General features: G+C 43.4%; 2 protein-coding genes across 3 annotated transcripts in view; one reads left to right on the top strand and one right to left on the bottom strand.

The window, feature by feature from the left end:
• The window catches only part of Gpr39 (G protein-coupled receptor 39), a 215,638-nt gene extending 197,333 nt beyond the window's left edge, over positions 1-18,305 (top strand). Inside the window, exon 2 of the mRNA XM_023561046.2 lies at positions 16,711-18,305. Within this exon, the coding sequence (XP_023416814.2) occupies positions 16,711-17,219 (509 nt within the window). The 3' untranslated portion in view covers positions 17,220-18,305. The remainder of the gene's footprint in view (positions 1-16,710) is intronic.
• Lypd1 (LY6/PLAUR domain containing 1) overlaps positions 9,531-18,866 on the bottom strand; it is a 37,284-nt gene continuing 27,948 nt past the window's right edge. For both annotated transcript variants that reach the window (XM_063259598.1, XM_023561119.2), the window contains one exon: positions 9,531-17,848. In XM_063259598.1, coding sequence (XP_063115668.1) covers positions 17,613-17,848 — 236 coding nt within the window. In that variant the 3' untranslated portion in view covers positions 9,531-17,612. The remainder of the gene's footprint in view (positions 17,849-18,866) is intronic.

Raw genomic sequence — 18,866 nt, forward strand, 5'->3', positions numbered from 1 at the left:
AATGAAAGTCTGCAAGCCTGTCTTTTGACAACCCTCCCAACTCCAAATTCTAGATTCAACTATATATTGCATGAGGGAAGAGAAATGGTAGCTGGTTATTTTTATGTTTTGTTTTTTGTTTTTGCAATAGGAAACAAGTAGCTACCATAGATTTCCTGTGAAAGAAAAGGATTGAGTTTCATTCGTCAGTAAAGAGAAAAGAGAGAAATCAGGCTTCAAACAAAGAAAATTCTGGCAGTATGAGTGGTAGAGAGCTGCCATTCCTGTTTACCTCTCTTTTACTTCAAATGGGGAAAATCAAATATTTATCTACAGGTAAAGGGGCTCTGGCTGTGCCAGAAAGACTGAGTGATGCCTCTGTAGGAAGCTGAAGCATTTCCTCTGCGCGTGACTAAATAAAAGCTTTCTCGGTAATTGGGACTTTTATGGTTGGAAGTAAACACACACACACAGAGTTAAATTGGCTTACACAAAAAATAATAAGGAAAAGCAGGGAGAAAAAAAAGCCCGAGCAGCCTTGGGTTCCAGCGCCAGTGAGGTGCAAATTGAAAAAAGGATCTTATTGTCATTTTAGGACTGGCAAAATCTAGCTCAGTTTCCTCTATCTTCTCCTTTTGTATTTTTTGGTACTGTCAAAGGCAAGTCTTTCAGAGGGGACTCTCCCATGTTGAAGTTATTACCAAAGTCACAAGCTTACATTTTCTTGATTTAGCAATTTCAACAGAGGACTTCCTTCGTCTGCCCATCTGTCCATCTGTCCATCCATCCTTCCTCTCTCTCTCCCTCTGCGTCTCCCTCCCTCCCTCCCTTTCTCTCTCTCTCACTTTCTTTCTTGTACCAGGAATCGAACTTGGGTCCTCACACTTGACAGGCAGGTGCTACACTGCTGAGCTACATCCCCACCCCTAACAGAGGATTTTCTTTACAGGATTTCTAGCTCATATCTCAAGGCTGGCTCCAGGTGGCCAGATGTGATCACATGTTTACCACAAATGGACGCAGCCACCATACCTCTGATTGTCCACTGCTTCACTATGTATGTCCCTTTGGCCAACAACTCCCCATGTGAACTTCATGTACTGAGTCAGGGGTAGAAGATCCCAAAGGAACATTAGGATGCTCTTAATGGAGGAGAGGAAGACTCATTCTAGGCAGGCAGGACCATCTGATGTGTGTAGCTTACCATTCGGGCACCACAGCAAGCAGAACACCATGTGGAGATAGGATGGCAGCAAAGATTCAAGTGTTTCTTTCCCTCAAACTCAAGATTCTAAGATGCAGAAAGGGAAGGCAAAACAATCATTGATTATCAATATGCCAAATATTGACATAAATCTTATTTACTATTCCAGTCATCTGGAAGGAAGATATTAATTTCCCTGTTTTGCCCACAATGAAAATGAAGACAAGGGAGTGAGAAATGTGCTCCTCAGGGCTTCACGCTGAGTGAACAGGCTCAGTTCTTAGTTTGGGCTTTTGATTCCCAAGCTTCCCTACGGCCTTCAAAGCTGGGATTTTGGTGCTTGAGCAGCATGAATCATAAATGCCAGAGCTGAAAGGAGTGCTGGCTGAGGGGGAGAGAGGAAGGTCTGGCCTGGGTCCTTCTCCTTTCCCGGCAGCTGCCCAGCTGAATGACCTTGTGTGAATGTCTCACCTGCTCTGGGCCTCCTTCCCCAGTTACACCATAGCGGAGTTGAACAAGTCTCTGTCTCTCCAAAATCAAGCTTGGCCTCCGGTCACATGAGGGAGGGTGCCTGACTCTGCCAGCTCTGAGCAGGAAGACACCAACAGCACTTCTTGTGAGACACTGGGGTTTCCCTGTGAGCTTCTCATCCTGCTGGTTCCATGCTGGTCTTCCTTGCCTACATTCTTCTTTTGAGTTTTGTGCCTTTCCTCCTTTCCCTACCTCACAGGCAACTCTGGCACCTGGGAGTGACCCACTTGCTTTTGGAAACAGCTTATTCCCGGTAGATCTCCAGAGTGTCTGGAGCCTGATTTCAGGAGTTCTGCCACCCTCTGCATCTCAGCCTGCCTTTTCTGGGTTGTATTGGAACTGCTTGGCCTACTGTATATTTTCCTATATCTCCTATTCATAGCACAGCATGTCACAGACTTATTGTCATACCAAGCCTGAGAGATCCTCAGATATTCTTGAGCCTGTAGGTAGACTGTGGTAGGGATGAGTAGGCATCCTGCTTCTCCCAAAGGAAACACAGAGTTCCCCTTTAGCTCCTGTCCCAACTCTATCTAACTTCTAGTACAACTTGAAGATAAGAACTTTCTGGGGTGAGGGGTGGGAAAGATGGTATCAAGTTTTCTCCTATAGGCCCAAATTAATTTTTCTAGATATCATTATTCCGAGCAATAATCAGTACCGTAGATTATAGTACAGTCCCAAATTCAGGATGACACCTTGGCACATATTTTAATGAGTTTCGAAGTTCTTTCATGCTTTCAGTAATACTCCTTAACATGATTTAATGGCTTGGTCTCTAGGTGCTTATAGTAAGCCAGGGACAGAACTTCATTAAAATATGACTGCTTCAGTCATGGAAGCAAGGACAATGTCTGGGGAGGTGACTCTTTTTTGAAAAGCTCAGGATTCCTTTCGAGGGGAGAAGATACTTGAGCTGGTCAGGGTTTCCTGGAGTTCATCTTGGGCAGAGGTGAGGTGTGTCCTAGAAGTATGAGTCATTTGGAAAAGGTACAACATCGAGCTCAGGAGAAGACTGTTGGAAATCTCAGAAGTGACACAGCAGGCGAGAGCATCACAGTCATGAACATGATGCTAAACGGCTTGGACTCCAGAGCAGGCAACATGTCACCTGGGAGTCTTATGAAAATCGAGATTCTGAAAAGCAGGTATGGAAGGAGGTCTGAGATTTGGCATGACTCACAAGCTCTTGGGAAATGTCAAGGGCCACATTCTGAGTCATCACACTGTAAGCAATTAGGGATTGCTGAGAACTTTACCTAAGGGAATATTTATAATCCCTTGTAATATTTATAATCCCTTTGTGTAACTATAAAATCTAAAATTTCTAAGTGTACTAATTTAGTTCATGTCATGTCACTGTAAAATGTGATTCACACAGTGTATACTTTTTGGGTGAAGATGCTGTGGTACTAGAAAGCTAGCCAAAGGATCTCATAAATCTAAGATAGCTTATTTTATATCTGTCTTTGTTGAGGTTATTCCAGATCTGAAAGTTCCTGTGATTTGCATGTGTTGTTCAGTGTTATATAGATTCTTACTGACAAAGTTTGAATGAAAATCTTCAGTTCATCCGAGAAACTTCCCAGGCTTGCCTTACTCTTTGGCCAAGATCTGGGACGGGACATGGGATTGGATCTCTGGAAGAAAGGGTCACTCACGAGAAGACATATATTTGGACATTTTTGATTAGAAGATCTAAGACTCTATACTGACTTCCATTTTGTATGTAACCTAAACCAATGGGCTGAATGTAGTACATCTTACTCTCTTTTCATAAGCAAAATTATTTGTAACAGCTCCCTCCTCCTCTATGTCACCACATAGTTGACAGAATCAAATTGGAAAATTTCCTAAGTGTAATATGCCCCTGTCATGTGCCCAACACCATTCGGATCACTGCAGATACACAGTAGGACAGATGCAGCCCGCAGCCCCATGGAACTCACATGGCTGCGAAGACTGGCATGAACAACACAAGCTCCAGCTAACTGTGTTCACGGCACAGCTAAGACATATGGGGATTATGGGAGGTTATGATAGGAGACCCAATCAGGAACTTCAGACAGCTTCTCGGAGGAAGTGGTCTCTCACCTTAAACTCAAAAATAAGTAAGAATTAAGATGAGGAAAAACTATTGGCTGGGTAAGAACCCTGAGGTAGAAGGGAGTTGTGGTTTCAGGAACCAAGAAATTGCTGGAGCAAATATGCAGCAGTCAGAGGGTGGTACAAAGACAGGCGAGGAGTGAGCCGGGTCAGGTCTTAGAGAACTAGCTAGGAATTTGAGGTTTTAGTCTAAAGACATGGAAGATTTTAAGCAAAAGACCATATGACTAATTTGGGGCTTAAGATGATCTTGGCTCATGTAGCGAACAACTTGAGCAGGTGTGGAGGGGAGTTGTCAGCTCCAGACAAGGAATAGTGGTGACCCCAGTTAGGATGGTGGTTGTGGGGATGACAGGAGGTGACACATTTTGGAGGTATAATTAATTGGTGGCTTGGTGATTGCATGAGTGAACAAGGAGGAGGTAAAACAGGACAACTCGGAGGTTTTCAGGTAGAAAATCTCAGTCCATAGTGGAAAAGGTTACTAATTGGAAGGAATGGGGTCCATGGCTGGTCATCAGTTCAGTTTGGACATGTCCCAGGAGAGGTACAGATAAGCAATCTAAGCCATGATGTCACGGCTGCTGGTAGCAGGGCCCTGGTTGTGGGTGTTTATTGAGGCTTGTTATGTTGAGTTGGAATCTACATATGTTCCTAGAGAGGGCATTTCAAGCCACAGTGATGTTCAGGGAGGAAATGCACAGGGTGAAAGAAGAGAGGACAGCACCCTGAAGTGCAGTGCCACTTGGTGATCACACGAGGAGACAACAACTGAAAAAACATAAGTGAAGAATAGCTTTAAAATTCGAGAATTTTATTCTTTTATTGTATGTATCACTGTATATAATAACGTGCTTCTCTAACACTGCTGCCTGTGGATGGGAGAAATATCCTTAATGTCTTCAGATCTGTGAGGTGGCTTCCTCAAAGTTGTTTCTTGCCGCTATTAAAAGAAAAACCTACCAGGAAAGATTTACTCTTACCGAGTCATGCAACAGTCATTTCATTTTCAAATTATTAACAGGAAGACATCCTCATCTGATCATCCGTGCTGTAAAGCCCTATCTCGGAGGCCTGATATCATCTCCTCAGATTTCCTGGGAGCCTTACTGATGCCAGTTGGGATCAGCCCTAAATGAAACACAAGAGAATCTTGGCTCCTGTGTGCAGTTCTTTTCAGTGTCTCTCTAATCAGCTGATTTCATTTTTCCCTTTGGTCTTGGCATCAAGCTATAGATTGTTCCTTGAATTTCATCCTGAACTTACATGAGATGAACAGATAATAGGAAGCTGAACTCATTTTCTAATTTACTTTGAAACTGAATTCTAAATTATATTTATGGGGAAGGACTGAGTCAGCCTGGGATGGGCGAGAACTGTGTTCCACCCAGAATTCGAATAATCTTTCAAAGAAAAGTGTCCCAGGAACTGTTCTAGCATGTGGCAGTGGGGGGGTGGGTGGAGATTCTTGTTTGCCATAAAATAAACCCCATGAAAAGCACACATTCAGCAGTGTTTAGCCTGCTAGAATCCTATTCAATGCTAGTTTGTTTCATTAATTCCATCAAGCATCTCCCTTAGTACCAGGAAATTTTACTGTGTTCACCTTAAATTTAAAAATGCTCTTTCAAGACAATATTTTTCTGTGTCATAGACATGCATTAGATGGAATCTGTATGTCTTGATGGCCGAGATCCTGTTCACCACAGCATCCACAGGTGGAAGTTCATTTGTGAACTTGTGACCATTTGAACTGGATTACGTTAATTTGCATGCAGGACTTCACACACATTTGGCATCTGATCCCTGAGCTGCTTCCCAGCTGACAGGTTGCTGGGGTGGTCACTGAAGTACAGGCACTGCACACCAGGTGTGCCAAGGCGAGTTTCTGACACTGCTACTCACAGGAGCTATTTAACCTGTCCATACCACAGCTTTCTTAACTGTATAATTAAGTAGTGGATATTTTGTGGGGCTTAAAGTTGAAATTAGCAAGTTTCAGTTGAACACTTAGAAGACTGTCTCTAATATATATGCACTGTGTTAATTTTGGTTATTACCTCTAACCAGGACAGCTGATTAGACTGTGTAATACACAACACAAGCTGCCATTCATCAACCACTCACATCAGTGCTAGACATGCATTCATCTCTTTTAGCTTTCTCTCAGTAATGAAATAGATACTATTATTTTCTTTAATTCCACAGAGACATAAGTTCATGGTCACACAGCTAGTAAGTAAAGGAGCTTTGACTTAAACCTGCTTTTGACTCTAAATCCCCAGCCTTACCCACGGTAAGAGGCAAGGATCAAGGTCACCAGAGTAGAGGCTTTTTTTTTTAACCCAGTGCCCAGATGGTTTTGAAACAGCCTTCCCTGTTACCACTCCAGGAAGTGAATCACATGAGGATCGTGTTTGGGAGAGGCTAAAGACTCCATTCTTCCTGAGATTTGGAATTTTTCTCTTTATGCACTCCTACTTTCTATTGATTTCCTTATTTATCAGATTCTTGTCTTCACTGCATACTTATCCTTTAAACTCAAAGTGTGTGTGTGTGTGTGTGTGTGTGTGTGTGTGTGTGTGTGATGAATAAACAAATCAAAGCCTCAGTCAGGGTAGAGTGGTGGGAGCTCCATTTGCAGTTCCGAGCTATTAATATCTGAGGTCTGTTTTTTCTCTTATCTGTTAGTCGGATAAGAGAAGACACTGGGGAAGACACTGAATTCTTCTGAGTCTCACTATGAGTTCCAGTTTGGAAACTTTGGCATCTTCTGGTTCTGTCAGCCTGCCCCTAAATCTGTTACCCTTGGGAGCAATGTTGGTGACAGTAAGGGTCATCTTTGGGAGAGGCAGTGAGCTAGTGGTGGTGGTGATGAAGGTGGAGAAGATGATGGAGATGGTGGTGACTGTGGAGTAGTAATGATGGTAATGGACACAGAGGTGGACGTTACGGTGATTGGAGTAGAAGTGAAAGTGAGGTGATGGCAGCAAGGGCTGTAGGTGGTAGGGATAGTGGTGATGTTGGTGGAGATGCTGGTCATGGAAGCAGAGAAGATAATGGTGGAGGTGATGCTAGTGGCTGAGGTGGAGATTACGGTTGAGGTGGTAGTATTCATAACAATGTCCCTTAACTGGCAACATGCAGTATCCATAGTGCTTGCACCCATGGTCTCACTCAGTCCTCTAAGCATTGATGTTAGTTGCACTTTTCAGATGAGTCTGAGCTTTGTAATATAAAGCTGAGCATGCTTTGCTGGCGAAGCTGCTCATGTCAGGTGAGGGCAAATCTGGACATGCCTCGGGAATACTGTCTTGGGAAATTTGTCATAGATATATGGTGAAACGTTTGCTTTTCCCAAATTCTCTTGCAAAATGACCTAGATGTGCCTAACTTTTGCCCAGATGGAAATTTAGATTCCTAATTGTCAGATTTCAATCTTCTGGGACCCCACAGCATAGAGCATGGATATGGTGCCCTGTTACCTTTTCTAGGTGCTCTTTGGGGGCTTCCCCTTTCTCTGTATATTTCCCTCTTTAGAGTACAACCCAACTCTTCTTTGGGTCTTGGGCTTCAATTTCTTTGGCAAATGATTGAGGTATCTTCATGAGGACTGTGACTTAAAGAGTGCTTGAGGTGAGTTTTGGGACAGAATGAATGTCTTCCAGTGTGTCTCTTTGGTAAATGTGATTTTTCTATATCTTCACCTATGGGCCTTCACTCATCCTCCAGTCATATGCTATGGGAAAGTTAGTAACAGGAGATGGTGTGTGTGTGGGATCTTAATTATTAAACTTCTGTCCCTGAAGGCAGCTGTCAGAACCCAGTGCCCTCCATGCCCCTCCAGCCCTCCTTTTCAGACTACTCTTGCTTGAATGAGGAAATTCTTTTTCTTCTACTCAGGATGGGAATGGAAATGAACTAGACTCTAGGCCCTGAGTCAGGAAGGTTAGTATTGAGTCCTTTGGACAGGGAACCTGGAGATGAATGAATTTTAAATGCTCTCCTACCAAAACTCCTCACTCAAAATCTGCAATTTTCCTTCTTTGCTTTGGCTTATGTTTATTAAGCTGCTGCTCTGTAAGGGTATTGTGTTATACACTGAGTATACAGCAGTGAAGATGTCTTGTCTTTACTGAGTTTATGGTCTGGTTCACACTGCAGCACGTGGTGAGGCTTTAGAGGTAGGAAATCTTAATGAAATCACAGAAATGAACTTGACATATAAGAGTTATATTGTCAAGAAAGGTTCTGAGGAAGAACAGATGAGCATGGTGTGATCCAGCGGATCAACAAGTGCAGAGAATGGGAGACCAGAGAGAATGGACAGAAGCACAGGGACCACAGCATAAAAGCCAGTGCAGATCTGACACCCCATTCTATGAACTGAATTAAGTCTCCTCTAAATTTATGTGCTGACTCCAAATGTGATTGTATTTGGAGATGAGAATTTTAGGAGGCAGTTAAGATTAGATGGAGTCATATGGAAGGACCCTGATCCAGTAAGACTGTCTTTCCCCTCACTTACCATTACCCTCTGTGTGTGTGTCTGTCTGTACCTGTCCCTGTGTCTGTCTTGTCCCTGTGCCTTCCCCTTCCTCTTCCATCTTCCAGATACCTCAGCAGGCACTGAATCTACCAGCACCTCAATCTTGGACTTGTAGCCTCTATGACTGTGAGTGAGAAATAGCTGCCGTTTCAGCCAGCCAATCTGCATTGTCTCCTCATGAGAGTCTGAGCTGTCTGATACATTCCATATTTAGACAAAGGAGGGAAGAAACCACTTTCTCCCTTGGAGTCTTGTTGTTAATTGTGCATCAGTAGCTGGAAGTGGTTTCTGGTGTGTAGCTTTACCTTTGGGTGACACGGGTCAATAATAGTTCCTAGCACACAGCTCCTGAAGACTGATTCTCTACTCTGCACCCATCTAGCTGCAGCGAAAACCTCCACAGAAGCTCTCAGCTGTGTGTGCATCCTTTTCTGGACCTCTCCATGTTGGAAAGGAATCTCTGGCCCTGTTCAGCTGCTCTTCAGCCTCCATCACAAGCACTTAGCTCTGGTTCTCTAGACAGCTTTGGGGAGAGTATGGGAACCTCGGGAAAGGAGAGAGGAAGGAAACAGGTCTGAGGCCTATTTGTGTGTTTCCACAACCTAAAATACCGCAGATCCTCTCTGCAGCATGGCCTGGCTCTGGCTCTAAGGGGAGCTTGTTGGAAGGCACGTACTTCCAGGCTGGGAGGCACTGTGTTTGGCCTCATGGGCTGTGTGGATTTGAGGTCCTCAACCTGCTTCTCTGAGAATTCTACTGGTTCACCACTACGTGAATCTCTTAGATCGTTTTCTTTCCAGCTGTTCATGGTTTTATTATTTACAGGAAACTAAATTCTATTATACTCTAACAGCCATTAAGCAGTGTGAGTATGCCATGCTTACTGCTGGCTGGTGTGAGCGATCTGTGGTGGGAGACACCCTAGCTATGTGCTTCTCCATAAGGTCCACAGTCTCCCCAGCAGGCTGGGAGGGTGTCGGCATCATGCCTTCTCACCGCTGCCCACTGCTGCACCATGTGCTACTAGCAAAGCAGCTTTTGGTTTTGGCTGTCACACTGGGAAATAAAGCTACAGGCTCTTATAGCTACACCACAATTGAGGACTTTACTATTAGTGCATTTAGAGTAGACCACTTGCGTAGAAAGCCACACAGCCATGTATTGAGATCCACATAGAAAAATATTTATTTAACAGGTTCCAATTATTCATTTGCCATGCATCATAAGGAACAGAGCCACTAAACCACAGTGACAACCCTAAATGCTATTGACTTTGAGTGCAAGTGATTGTCCTACAGCTCCCAGACAGGAGGGCTAATTTTAGAAATATATATTCATGACTGTAGCAATTTATACTTTTTTTCTTGTACTGAAGCTTGTACAACACGATGAGATGGATGGAATGCTTAGCAAATAGCAGGCCATTTGGATTCTGTTTCTGTGCCATGTTTCAGAGGTCTCTGGCCTTTACATGGTGGATGGAGTTACACTGGGGAGAGCATTTTTTCCTAGATTCCATCAAATTGCTGGGGCAAGGATGGGACATCGAATCATCTGTCTTCATGGACAGAAGCAGCCATCTGTGGTACGTACATCACTTTGAAGCTGTGGCCTGTGCCCTTCTCTGAAAACCAAACCCCAGTAGCTCTTCTATCTTCTCCTAAAGAAAATGTCTCAAAAATAAAAAGGGTAAGAAGACAAATTTGTTTAAAGAAAGCTCTCCAAGTTGATGGGTCATCATCAGGTGTCCAAACAAGTCCTCACAGGATCAGACTATATATAGAACATGAAATTGGCTCTCAGTGTGGGTGCATTTACTTTATCATCAAATATGTCCCATTTGTATCATTTCTGAAGTCTCTCTATTTTCCTTGGACAATCTTAACAATAAGTGGTGATGGCACTCCCTGGCAGCCATCTGTTTGCTAGTAAGGAACTTCCTGCAGCAGAATTGGATACCTTCTCAAGACTGTCTGAGAAGAAAATAGAAAGAGAGAGCTTTGTGCTAGCAAAGCTGTACTTGGCTTGGTTTGTGGTGATGGAAAAAAAAAGAGAAAAAGCAAGAATCAGAAAGAGATGCCATTGCTTTGTATACTGAAAAAGCATGAAAAGAAAGGGGAGAAATGGAAGTGAAAGAGGAGTGGAGGAAATGAGAGGAAAGAAAAGGAAAGAGGCAGAGAAAAAAAGAGCAGAAGAAAATTAGAAACAGGAATGGGGAGAGTGGCTCAGAATGGTAGAGACTGGAGGGTGGTTGCCAAGGAGAGAGGACAGAGGCAGGTAGTCCTGCATGACTGTCACTCAGGCACATTAAAACATGACCTTCTTTGTGAAGGTCTTGGAGGTTAGAAGCTGTACCAAAGTTAGTACTGAATTGGACTTCTCAGGTCAGACAAGGTCAGTGCCTGTAATCAGGGTCTCAACTGGCTCACAGAAGCAGATTGGCAAGCACTAACCTATAAATCCAGAAAGCGCTAAAACCTTTTATTGGATGTATTTGTCTCTTTTTGGCTTCTCATTCAACTAACCATATGCTTTCTTTCCACTGGCAATTGCTATTTAAATGTCAGTTGAGAGCAGATGTTCCTCACTCTAGTATGTACACATTTATTTACTATCCACAAAACCTGGTGGAGTGTTCTCTAGCCATGCTGGCTTCCCATTGTCTCCATCCTCCCTTGTGCTGCAGCCACACTGAGCCCTATGACTCTCTTGCCTTCTCCCATTTCACAGCGTGGCTGAGAAAGCTTGGGCTCTTACTGTCCTGTAATTTGTAGTCTCGATGTTGCTGCCTGTAGCAAGGTGAGCTGTCTGTTCTTGCTCTCATACTGCACTGCTCAGACCACTGTCGTGGCCCTTAGCAAACCAGACTGTGGCTATCTTGCTGTCCCCAGTTTTGCATCACAAGAACCAAGGGTGGAGTTTATAACAGACCACAGGGAATACAAATTAGAGAAAAGTGGGTAATGTTTAATTCTTGCTTCCTGTGACCAGAAGTAGAATTGGAAAATGGGAACAGAAATAGTCAAGAAAAAGACAAACTAACTATAATAAAGAAAGTCCAAGTCATCCTTAACATTCCCATTGTACCCTCAAGTCCTCAACAGTGAAACTCTAGGAAAACTTTGGGATTTATTTAAATCATACAAAGTACTCTGTTGGGGGAAGATTAAGTCTCTAGATCTTTTCTGCTTAATCCTAAGGAAATAGCCCTTTAAAAGTAAGTACTTATGTAAGACAGATGTATGAATAGATAACAAATGATTAGATGGATGAACAGAAAGGTGAAAGTGGTTGGATGGATGGACGGACAGATGGAATCTTTATAGGCAAAGTTACCAGCTTGCAACCTAAAGTCATATTTTGTTTTTTAAACATGTTCCAGGTAACAGGCTGGGTTTTACCTGCTTTTTCAGAGGAAATGTGTATCCCAAAATTTTGAATGCCTATTCTTGGAGAGTCTGGTTCTAAAGCTGAACAATGGAGGAGATGTTGTGTTGACCTGCGTGTCACTGTATCTCATATTGTAAGCACTTGAGCCTAAAACTGGGAGTAAAAGCCCAAAACTTTAGTAAGAAAGAATACCCTCACTGCACAACCAAGGGTAGAATCCTGCATTTGAGCAGCATGGTAGCATGATGCTGGGAATTTGTGGGCAAATCACTTGGTCTCAGTTTCCTTCCTTTTAGAATATGGGCTGGTCTCTTACGTTTTCTTCCTGCTCTTTGATTCTCTCAGACTCTAAGATGAGTTGTGGGGAACACACAAATACATACCTCACTTTAAAGGTGGCAGGCTGGAGGGTAGTGTCAGATACATCAACACTGCCATGCCTCAGGAAGAACCAAATCCATTCCTGAAAGTTAAATCAAACAGGCCCCCACAAATGCTTGTGGAATGTCAGGTTGCAGTGCAGAACGTTGTCAGGCATCTGTATTACTTCTGTTTTTGAAACAATTGTATTCTGTCAAAGATGAGCCTGTGTCATTATCTAATGGCTGTTGTCATTTTAGTGTGGTGATCAAGAAGGAAAAATGAAAATATATAGAAAAACAGACATGGAGGTATTTCAGAACCCAGAGTACAAGGCTGTCTAGAATATAATGCAGACCCATCAATAATTTAGTTAAAACAGTTTACCCGCTTTACATGAGTGAGTTCAGTTCACTGATCTTCATTCAAGTTCACAGTATATTTAACTGTGAGCTGCATGCTGCACCACACAGACCAAAGCATTATGGATTTTTTTCCCAGTGTAATACACAAGTCCAAATTGATTGCAGAAAAACATAAATTTAGTCAAATCTTTACTATACTGTATTAAAGCGTGAATAAGGCTTTAAAGCTCTGTCTTAGCTATGGAATAGCTGGAACTGGAGGTTGAACCAATTGCAAACAGCCAGGGTAGAAAGTTACCTTTGGCCTTGGTATTTATTCTCAATGGTGTATCACTTAAAATAATGAACTTTTTCTTTTCAAATGTAAAAATGAGCAATTACCTGTCATTATAGAATGACCGATTGCACATGGGAGCTACTTTGGTGTCCCCCACTGAGGTTAACTTCTATTATGCTGCCTGTGGATACACGCGTCACAGTTGTCATGTACTTGTATGCCCCAGGCCCCATTTTCTAGAACAAAAGTTACCTTTCAAAACACAAGAAAAAAGGTACCAGCCATTTCCCTACCTCTCACTGAGGCGGGGACGTGTATTTCAGGTGCCCCACCTGGTAGCTGGCACAATCTACAGTATTGTAGAATACCAGGCAAATATTGGACTGAGAAGTGCAAAATATGGCTGTGTATTTGCAGAATTATTTAAATGCTGAATAATTTGGAGTTCCTTTCTGTGGAAGGCTTTCTATGAAAAGAATAGATAAAGCTGTCCTACACTATAGACAAGAAATCACACTTGAAAGTATTAGGTTTCAGAGTTTTGGGTTATAATATTGCAAATACAGCTTAGGTGGGAGATTCCTGAGGGCTTGCTTGATTTGGCAGAGTGTGTGTATGTGCCTGGGAAAGGGATGAGTAGCAGAAAGGGAGGAAGATGAAATGGGGATTCTTAGTACTTTGCAGGAAGGATTATTATCAACTGTGCTGACCTGCATGGTAGACACTAGCCATGTACCTCCAGCTCTCAACTCAGATGTACTGTAAAAGTAAAATCTACACTGAGTTTTGTAGACTTAGTATGAAAAAAATGCAGTATCTCAATTTTTGTATTGATTATATATTGAAATCACATGTGAAATTGCATTTCTTGTATGTTAAATATTAGAATTGATTTCATCTATTTGAACATGATTATTCAAAAATTTTAAATATATTATTTATATATTTATACTAGACAGAGCTGCTCTGTTTTACATAGTGGAATTGTGGTTAAAGTCTACTTTCCTGTGTATCTGTATTTTCAAACTGTGAAATTATGAGAAACTAAAAGTATTATGTTTTGAAGAAAAGCAGACATCATAGATTTTGGAGTCTGGCAATCATGGGTTCTGGCTGTGGCATCTGTGAAACTAACCTCTGGGTTTTGACTTTCTCATTTGCTAAATGAAGATCCTGTGTTGACCTCACAGGTCAGAGCTCATCAGGTTGTCAGGGTGAGAAACCTATGGGAAATGAGTGAACCAGAGAGAAAAGCCAGTAACCAGCCAGCGTCACTTTTGGTTATACCTCATGGCCTGCTGGGCGTGTCATTGTAAGGTTCTGGTCCATTTCTACGCAGATCCATTGTTCTTGTTTAAGTTTATACTTGCTGTTATACCTACTTGCTCCTCTCCCAGAAAAACCACCTTCCCTTTTCCTTATTGAGAATCTTTCATCTGTCCTATTTACTCTTATTTATTCAGAATGAGCTACTTCTCACTTAATTAGCTCATTTCCATTTCAGAACAAGAATTTTACCATTCCCTGGAACTACAAACCATACCCCAGGTCTTGATCTGCCTCAATCCTATCTCCTATCTGGATGCTGAGTCTTAGCTTTTACCACTCTGTTTCTCTTAATAGAATGATCAAAGACCACTGAGGCCAGGCAAGTGTGCATGGGAAATTAACAGACAAATAAGAATCCTATAAGGAAGAGATCATGAGAATGAGAAACAGGGCAGAAGTGAGTGTAACTCCTCTCCCCTTGCTCCATATCCCTGCTTCTTTCTCATAGCCTTTGCCTGTTGGCTTTACTCTGTTCAGCCCATGACAAGTACATAATTCTTCTCTTTGCCTTTGTAGAATCTGATGCCTGAAGAACAACCTCCCACAATGTAACAAACCACCCCTCTGAAATCATGCATTCAATTTCCATATTCTGAGAAATAGCTCCTTAGATGAAGATGGTTGTACTTGGTCTGTGAAACTCAGTGACAGAAAGGAAAACGTAAAGCTTTGTGAAAACATGTATCTTGCTCAGGTATAGGAAGCTTCTTAGCTCCTTCACAGCTAATGGGATAGGCTGCTCCCCTCAGAGCTGCAAGAGATGAAAACAAGCAGCAGAGACTTGAGAACGTGAATTTATGATAGCACAGGTCATTGGAAACACTTGTGCTCCTCAAAGCAGTGGGAAAAAACCCCAATTTCCCATGCAAGTATTTTTTCTTAAATGAGAAAAATGCTGATTTTTTTTCTCTCTTCTCCAGCAGCTGTAACTAGGTGATTAGGAATATACTCTTGACTTAAGATAGTATTTTTGCCTTTTCATCAAATCAATGCTACTTTGCCTATTTTATTTTTAGATTTAGTGACTGTTCTCAGGGTAGCAAGTTCAAAGGGAAGAAATAAACAAATTGGTTTGTATTTCAAAGCCAGAGGTAAGGTTTGACAGGAAGAACTCTTGGAAATTAACAAGGGAACAGGTTCTCAGGCACTCCTGGCTGACAGCTGGGCATTAGGGAGATTTGTCCTTGGGGACGCAGAGTTATTCCAGTGTTGGAGAACATGCCATGGGTCCCTCAGCCACCAGGCAAGGAGCGCTCAGACAAGTGTGTGCGGAAAAGCCCACCCTGGGTGCCCGAACACAGCTTTTTCCTGGAGCATTTATTATGAAATATTTGCCATCAATCATAGGCATGCATCAGTCACTGCCAATATCACTTCCCTGCAGTTTTCTAGAAAATCAGAAGGTTTGAAAATGTGAATGACTTTTTCTTACAACTCAAATTTTGGAGAGGGAGGAAGCATTCCTGAAAATGTAAATATTGTTTTAAGATAGCAGCTCTCTATGTGGGAATTTAGAATCTGGATTCTTGGCTTTGGAGAAAACACACACACACACACACACACACACACACACACACATACACACACCCCTGGAGATGGGCTAATCTTGTTTTTTCACTGTAGATCGACTCTTATGATAACCGTGACTTTGGCTGTTTGTAGGCTACAGAATATCTTTTTCTGTCAGAACAGCAGAAACAGGGTTGATCACATAGTCAGAATGCCAGTCGTGTGGAGGCCCAAAAAAACGTATATGCAGCACATGGGGGTAGGGTGGGGGACAGTGAGCAACGTCTCTCCTCAAGGCCTGATAGTTTCAGGCTGCCAATGCTGAGGTTTAGTGCCACAGAAGCAGTGAGCATATTTCTAGCTAGACTAGAAGTTTCTGTGGTTGCTCTGAGATAATTCACACACACACACACACAGACACACACACACACACACACACACACGAAGGTGGAATAGATGATGCAGCTAAGAGTGACTGAACTGAAGCAGAAGTGCTCTTGGCAGCTATCCGCATCATGACCAGAGGTGTGCACACCTAGCACATGTATATCCAGAAACGTTCTTGGGGATGCACTGTCCTTGATTTTGCTTTCCTTGAAACCAAATGCAAAGTCAGCGTTGTTAAATGTGCTTCTTCATTACCAAAGGGAAAATTACTCTCATTTGACTTCAAAATATCACTGGGTCTTCTTTATGCAGACATTTTTAAAAATACAAGTCGTGTTTCATCTAATATGGCTGTACCATATGTATACATCTATTTCTTTAAAACAAAAAGACAAACCCAGGTTTATGGACAACATAAAATATTTTCTGGATACACAGGCAACAATGAAAAGATTTTTAAAATTAACAGGCATCAACAGGTATAAATACACTGTCTAAAGCATTTAATGGTCTTTAACAGAGCCAACTCCCCCGAGCTTGAAGCTGCGTTAAATTCTCTTGCCGGTGGCAAAAGAAGCTGTCAAGCACAACATTGATAAATTGGTACCATTTCCTGGCCAGTAAGCACAGAACTGAGGGGCTAAATATTTCATGATTTTTTGTTGTTGCTGTTTATTTTTGTTCTCATGCTGCTTCTCTCTTCCCCGCCCCCTCACCTGCTCAGGGTTGATCGTTGTGACATTAGCCGTATGCTGGATGCCGAACCAGATTCGCAGGATCATGGCTGCAGCCAAGCCCAAGCACGACTGGAGCAAGTCCTACTTACGGGCCTACATGAACCTGCTCCCCTTCGCCGACACGTTCTTCTACCTCAGCTCCGTGGTAAACCCGCTCCTGTACAACGTGTCTTCGTCGCAGTTCCGCAAGGTGTTCGGGCAGGTGCTGCGCTGCCACCTGACGCTACCCCACGCCAACGAGCAGAAGCGCCTGCGCGCCCACGGCAGCTCGGGCACCGACAGTGCGCGCTCTGCCCGCAGCCCGCTCCTCCTCTTCGCTTCCCAGCGAGGTTCCTCTGCAAGGAGAACTAACAAGGTTTTCTTAAGCACTTTCCAGAGCCAGGCCATGCCCGAATCTACACCCCAGTCTCTGAGTCAGGAGTCACCACAGTCCAACTCGGAGATGAAGCCGGTCCACTCTGCCGCAGAGAATGGTTTCCAGGAGCTCCAGGTATGAAGGTCAAAGGAGGGAGCCTCCATTGGGAACCCAGCCTCCCCGCCAAGCAGCTCACCCAGCAGCCACAAGATAAACTGCGCCCCCCTCAGGGACATGAAGCCAGAGGCTGCTGAAAGGGCAAGTCCCACCTTGGTGGCTGCTAAGGGCTGATTCCGCCAAACAGCCCTGGACTCTGGTTTACTCGGGCAGGGGTGCTGGACTGAGCGCCACTCCCTGTCTTCAAGTACACGCTAAATATCCAGCTGGACTGCTTTTGCAGGAAGCTCTTTCACTATTTGCAAAGGAACAAAAGTAGAACTGACTTTTCTCTACCCAGAATGAAAGAACACTCAGAATAAACTCAGGGAGCAAGGGCCAGAAGAACAATGCAGGAGGGTGGCAGCTCCTTCAGCTTCAGCAGTGTGCCAAGAAAAGGGCTAATTTGAGGAGCAGGATGGTGGTGGGGAACGTGGGCCTGAGGGCTGAGGCAAAGCTGCCCCTTTTCTTGGGCCTTGGCCCATTGCAAAGAGGCGTGTTGCAGCAGCTGATGCACACTGAGTTCAGTTTCCCTGGGGAGCAGAAGGACTGGTACCCAGCAGAGGCGATGAGACAGGCCGCCGAGGATGCGCAGGACTTGCGATACATGATCCCTGCAACACAGACCCAAAAGAGCTGGGTTAACGAGCAGCACTGGCTGATCCAGGCCTTCTGTCCCTTGAAGCCCAAATGCACAGGGGTAGCTCTGCTATGGTCCTTTCACAGTCCCAGGGCTTGATGGGCGTGGGAGGTACTTTGGGTTGCTTTTCTGAGCTCCCCAAAGTCAGAGCTATGGCTAAAGAGGCAGGCACTACTGAACTGTTTTTGATAACATTTTGCAGAAGCTATTTTAGATGTCTCTGCCAGTGGGGGGAAAAATAAAATATGCCTTTTTTCTTTTTTTAAAAAAAAAATACACCAATGTTTGCACTTTGTATTACAGGTTTCCCCCAGCCCCCTTTGAACTATGTCATCGTAGGATGACAGCGTGTGGTTTATCTAGATCTTAGCTAAGTCACCACAGAGAGATGATTCTCAACTATGTGTTTATTAAATTCTGGAATTCCTTGATTGAAGACTAATTCCTCAAAGGGAATAAATCTTTACTACAGGGGTCTGACCTTTCCCAGTGGAGCTAATGAAGATGTGATCTGGCTAACAGTGTGCCAGGGACAGCCTCCTTTTCAGGGAACAATGTCTGCCATTGGGTCGAAAGGCCAGATGCCAAGTTAGCAGCAAAGAGCTGGGATTCAGTAATGTGTTACACTCTCTTGGCACTTAAGGTCTCCAGTCTTCAGAGGCTTATCACAAGGAGTACACATGTCCTGTCTAAAGTGCTGTACTCACCAAATTAAGGTGTCCTACATTATCCGTGGACTTCTTAAAGTTGACAGCTTATTCAAGTCAAATAATAGCTAAGTTACTTAAAGATTTTCCTAGGTGCTAGATATACACCTAGATATACACCAATATACAGAGCCTATAGCATATTAACTCACATACTGCTGTGCTAGAGTCTGGATTTTGCATGTGTACAACAGGCCCAAGTATTAAGGCTCGTGTCCCCATCATGGCACTATTGGGAGGCGATGGCACCTTTAAGAGGCACTGCCTTGTTGGGTATCTTAGATC

This window comes from Cavia porcellus, unplaced genomic scaffold, assembly GCF_034190915.1.
Source record: "Cavia porcellus strain 051 isolate PalLab524CR breed Dunkin Hartley unplaced genomic scaffold, mCavPor4.1 scaffold_12, whole genome shotgun sequence".
Taxonomy (NCBI): Eukaryota; Metazoa; Chordata; class Mammalia; order Rodentia; family Caviidae; genus Cavia; species Cavia porcellus.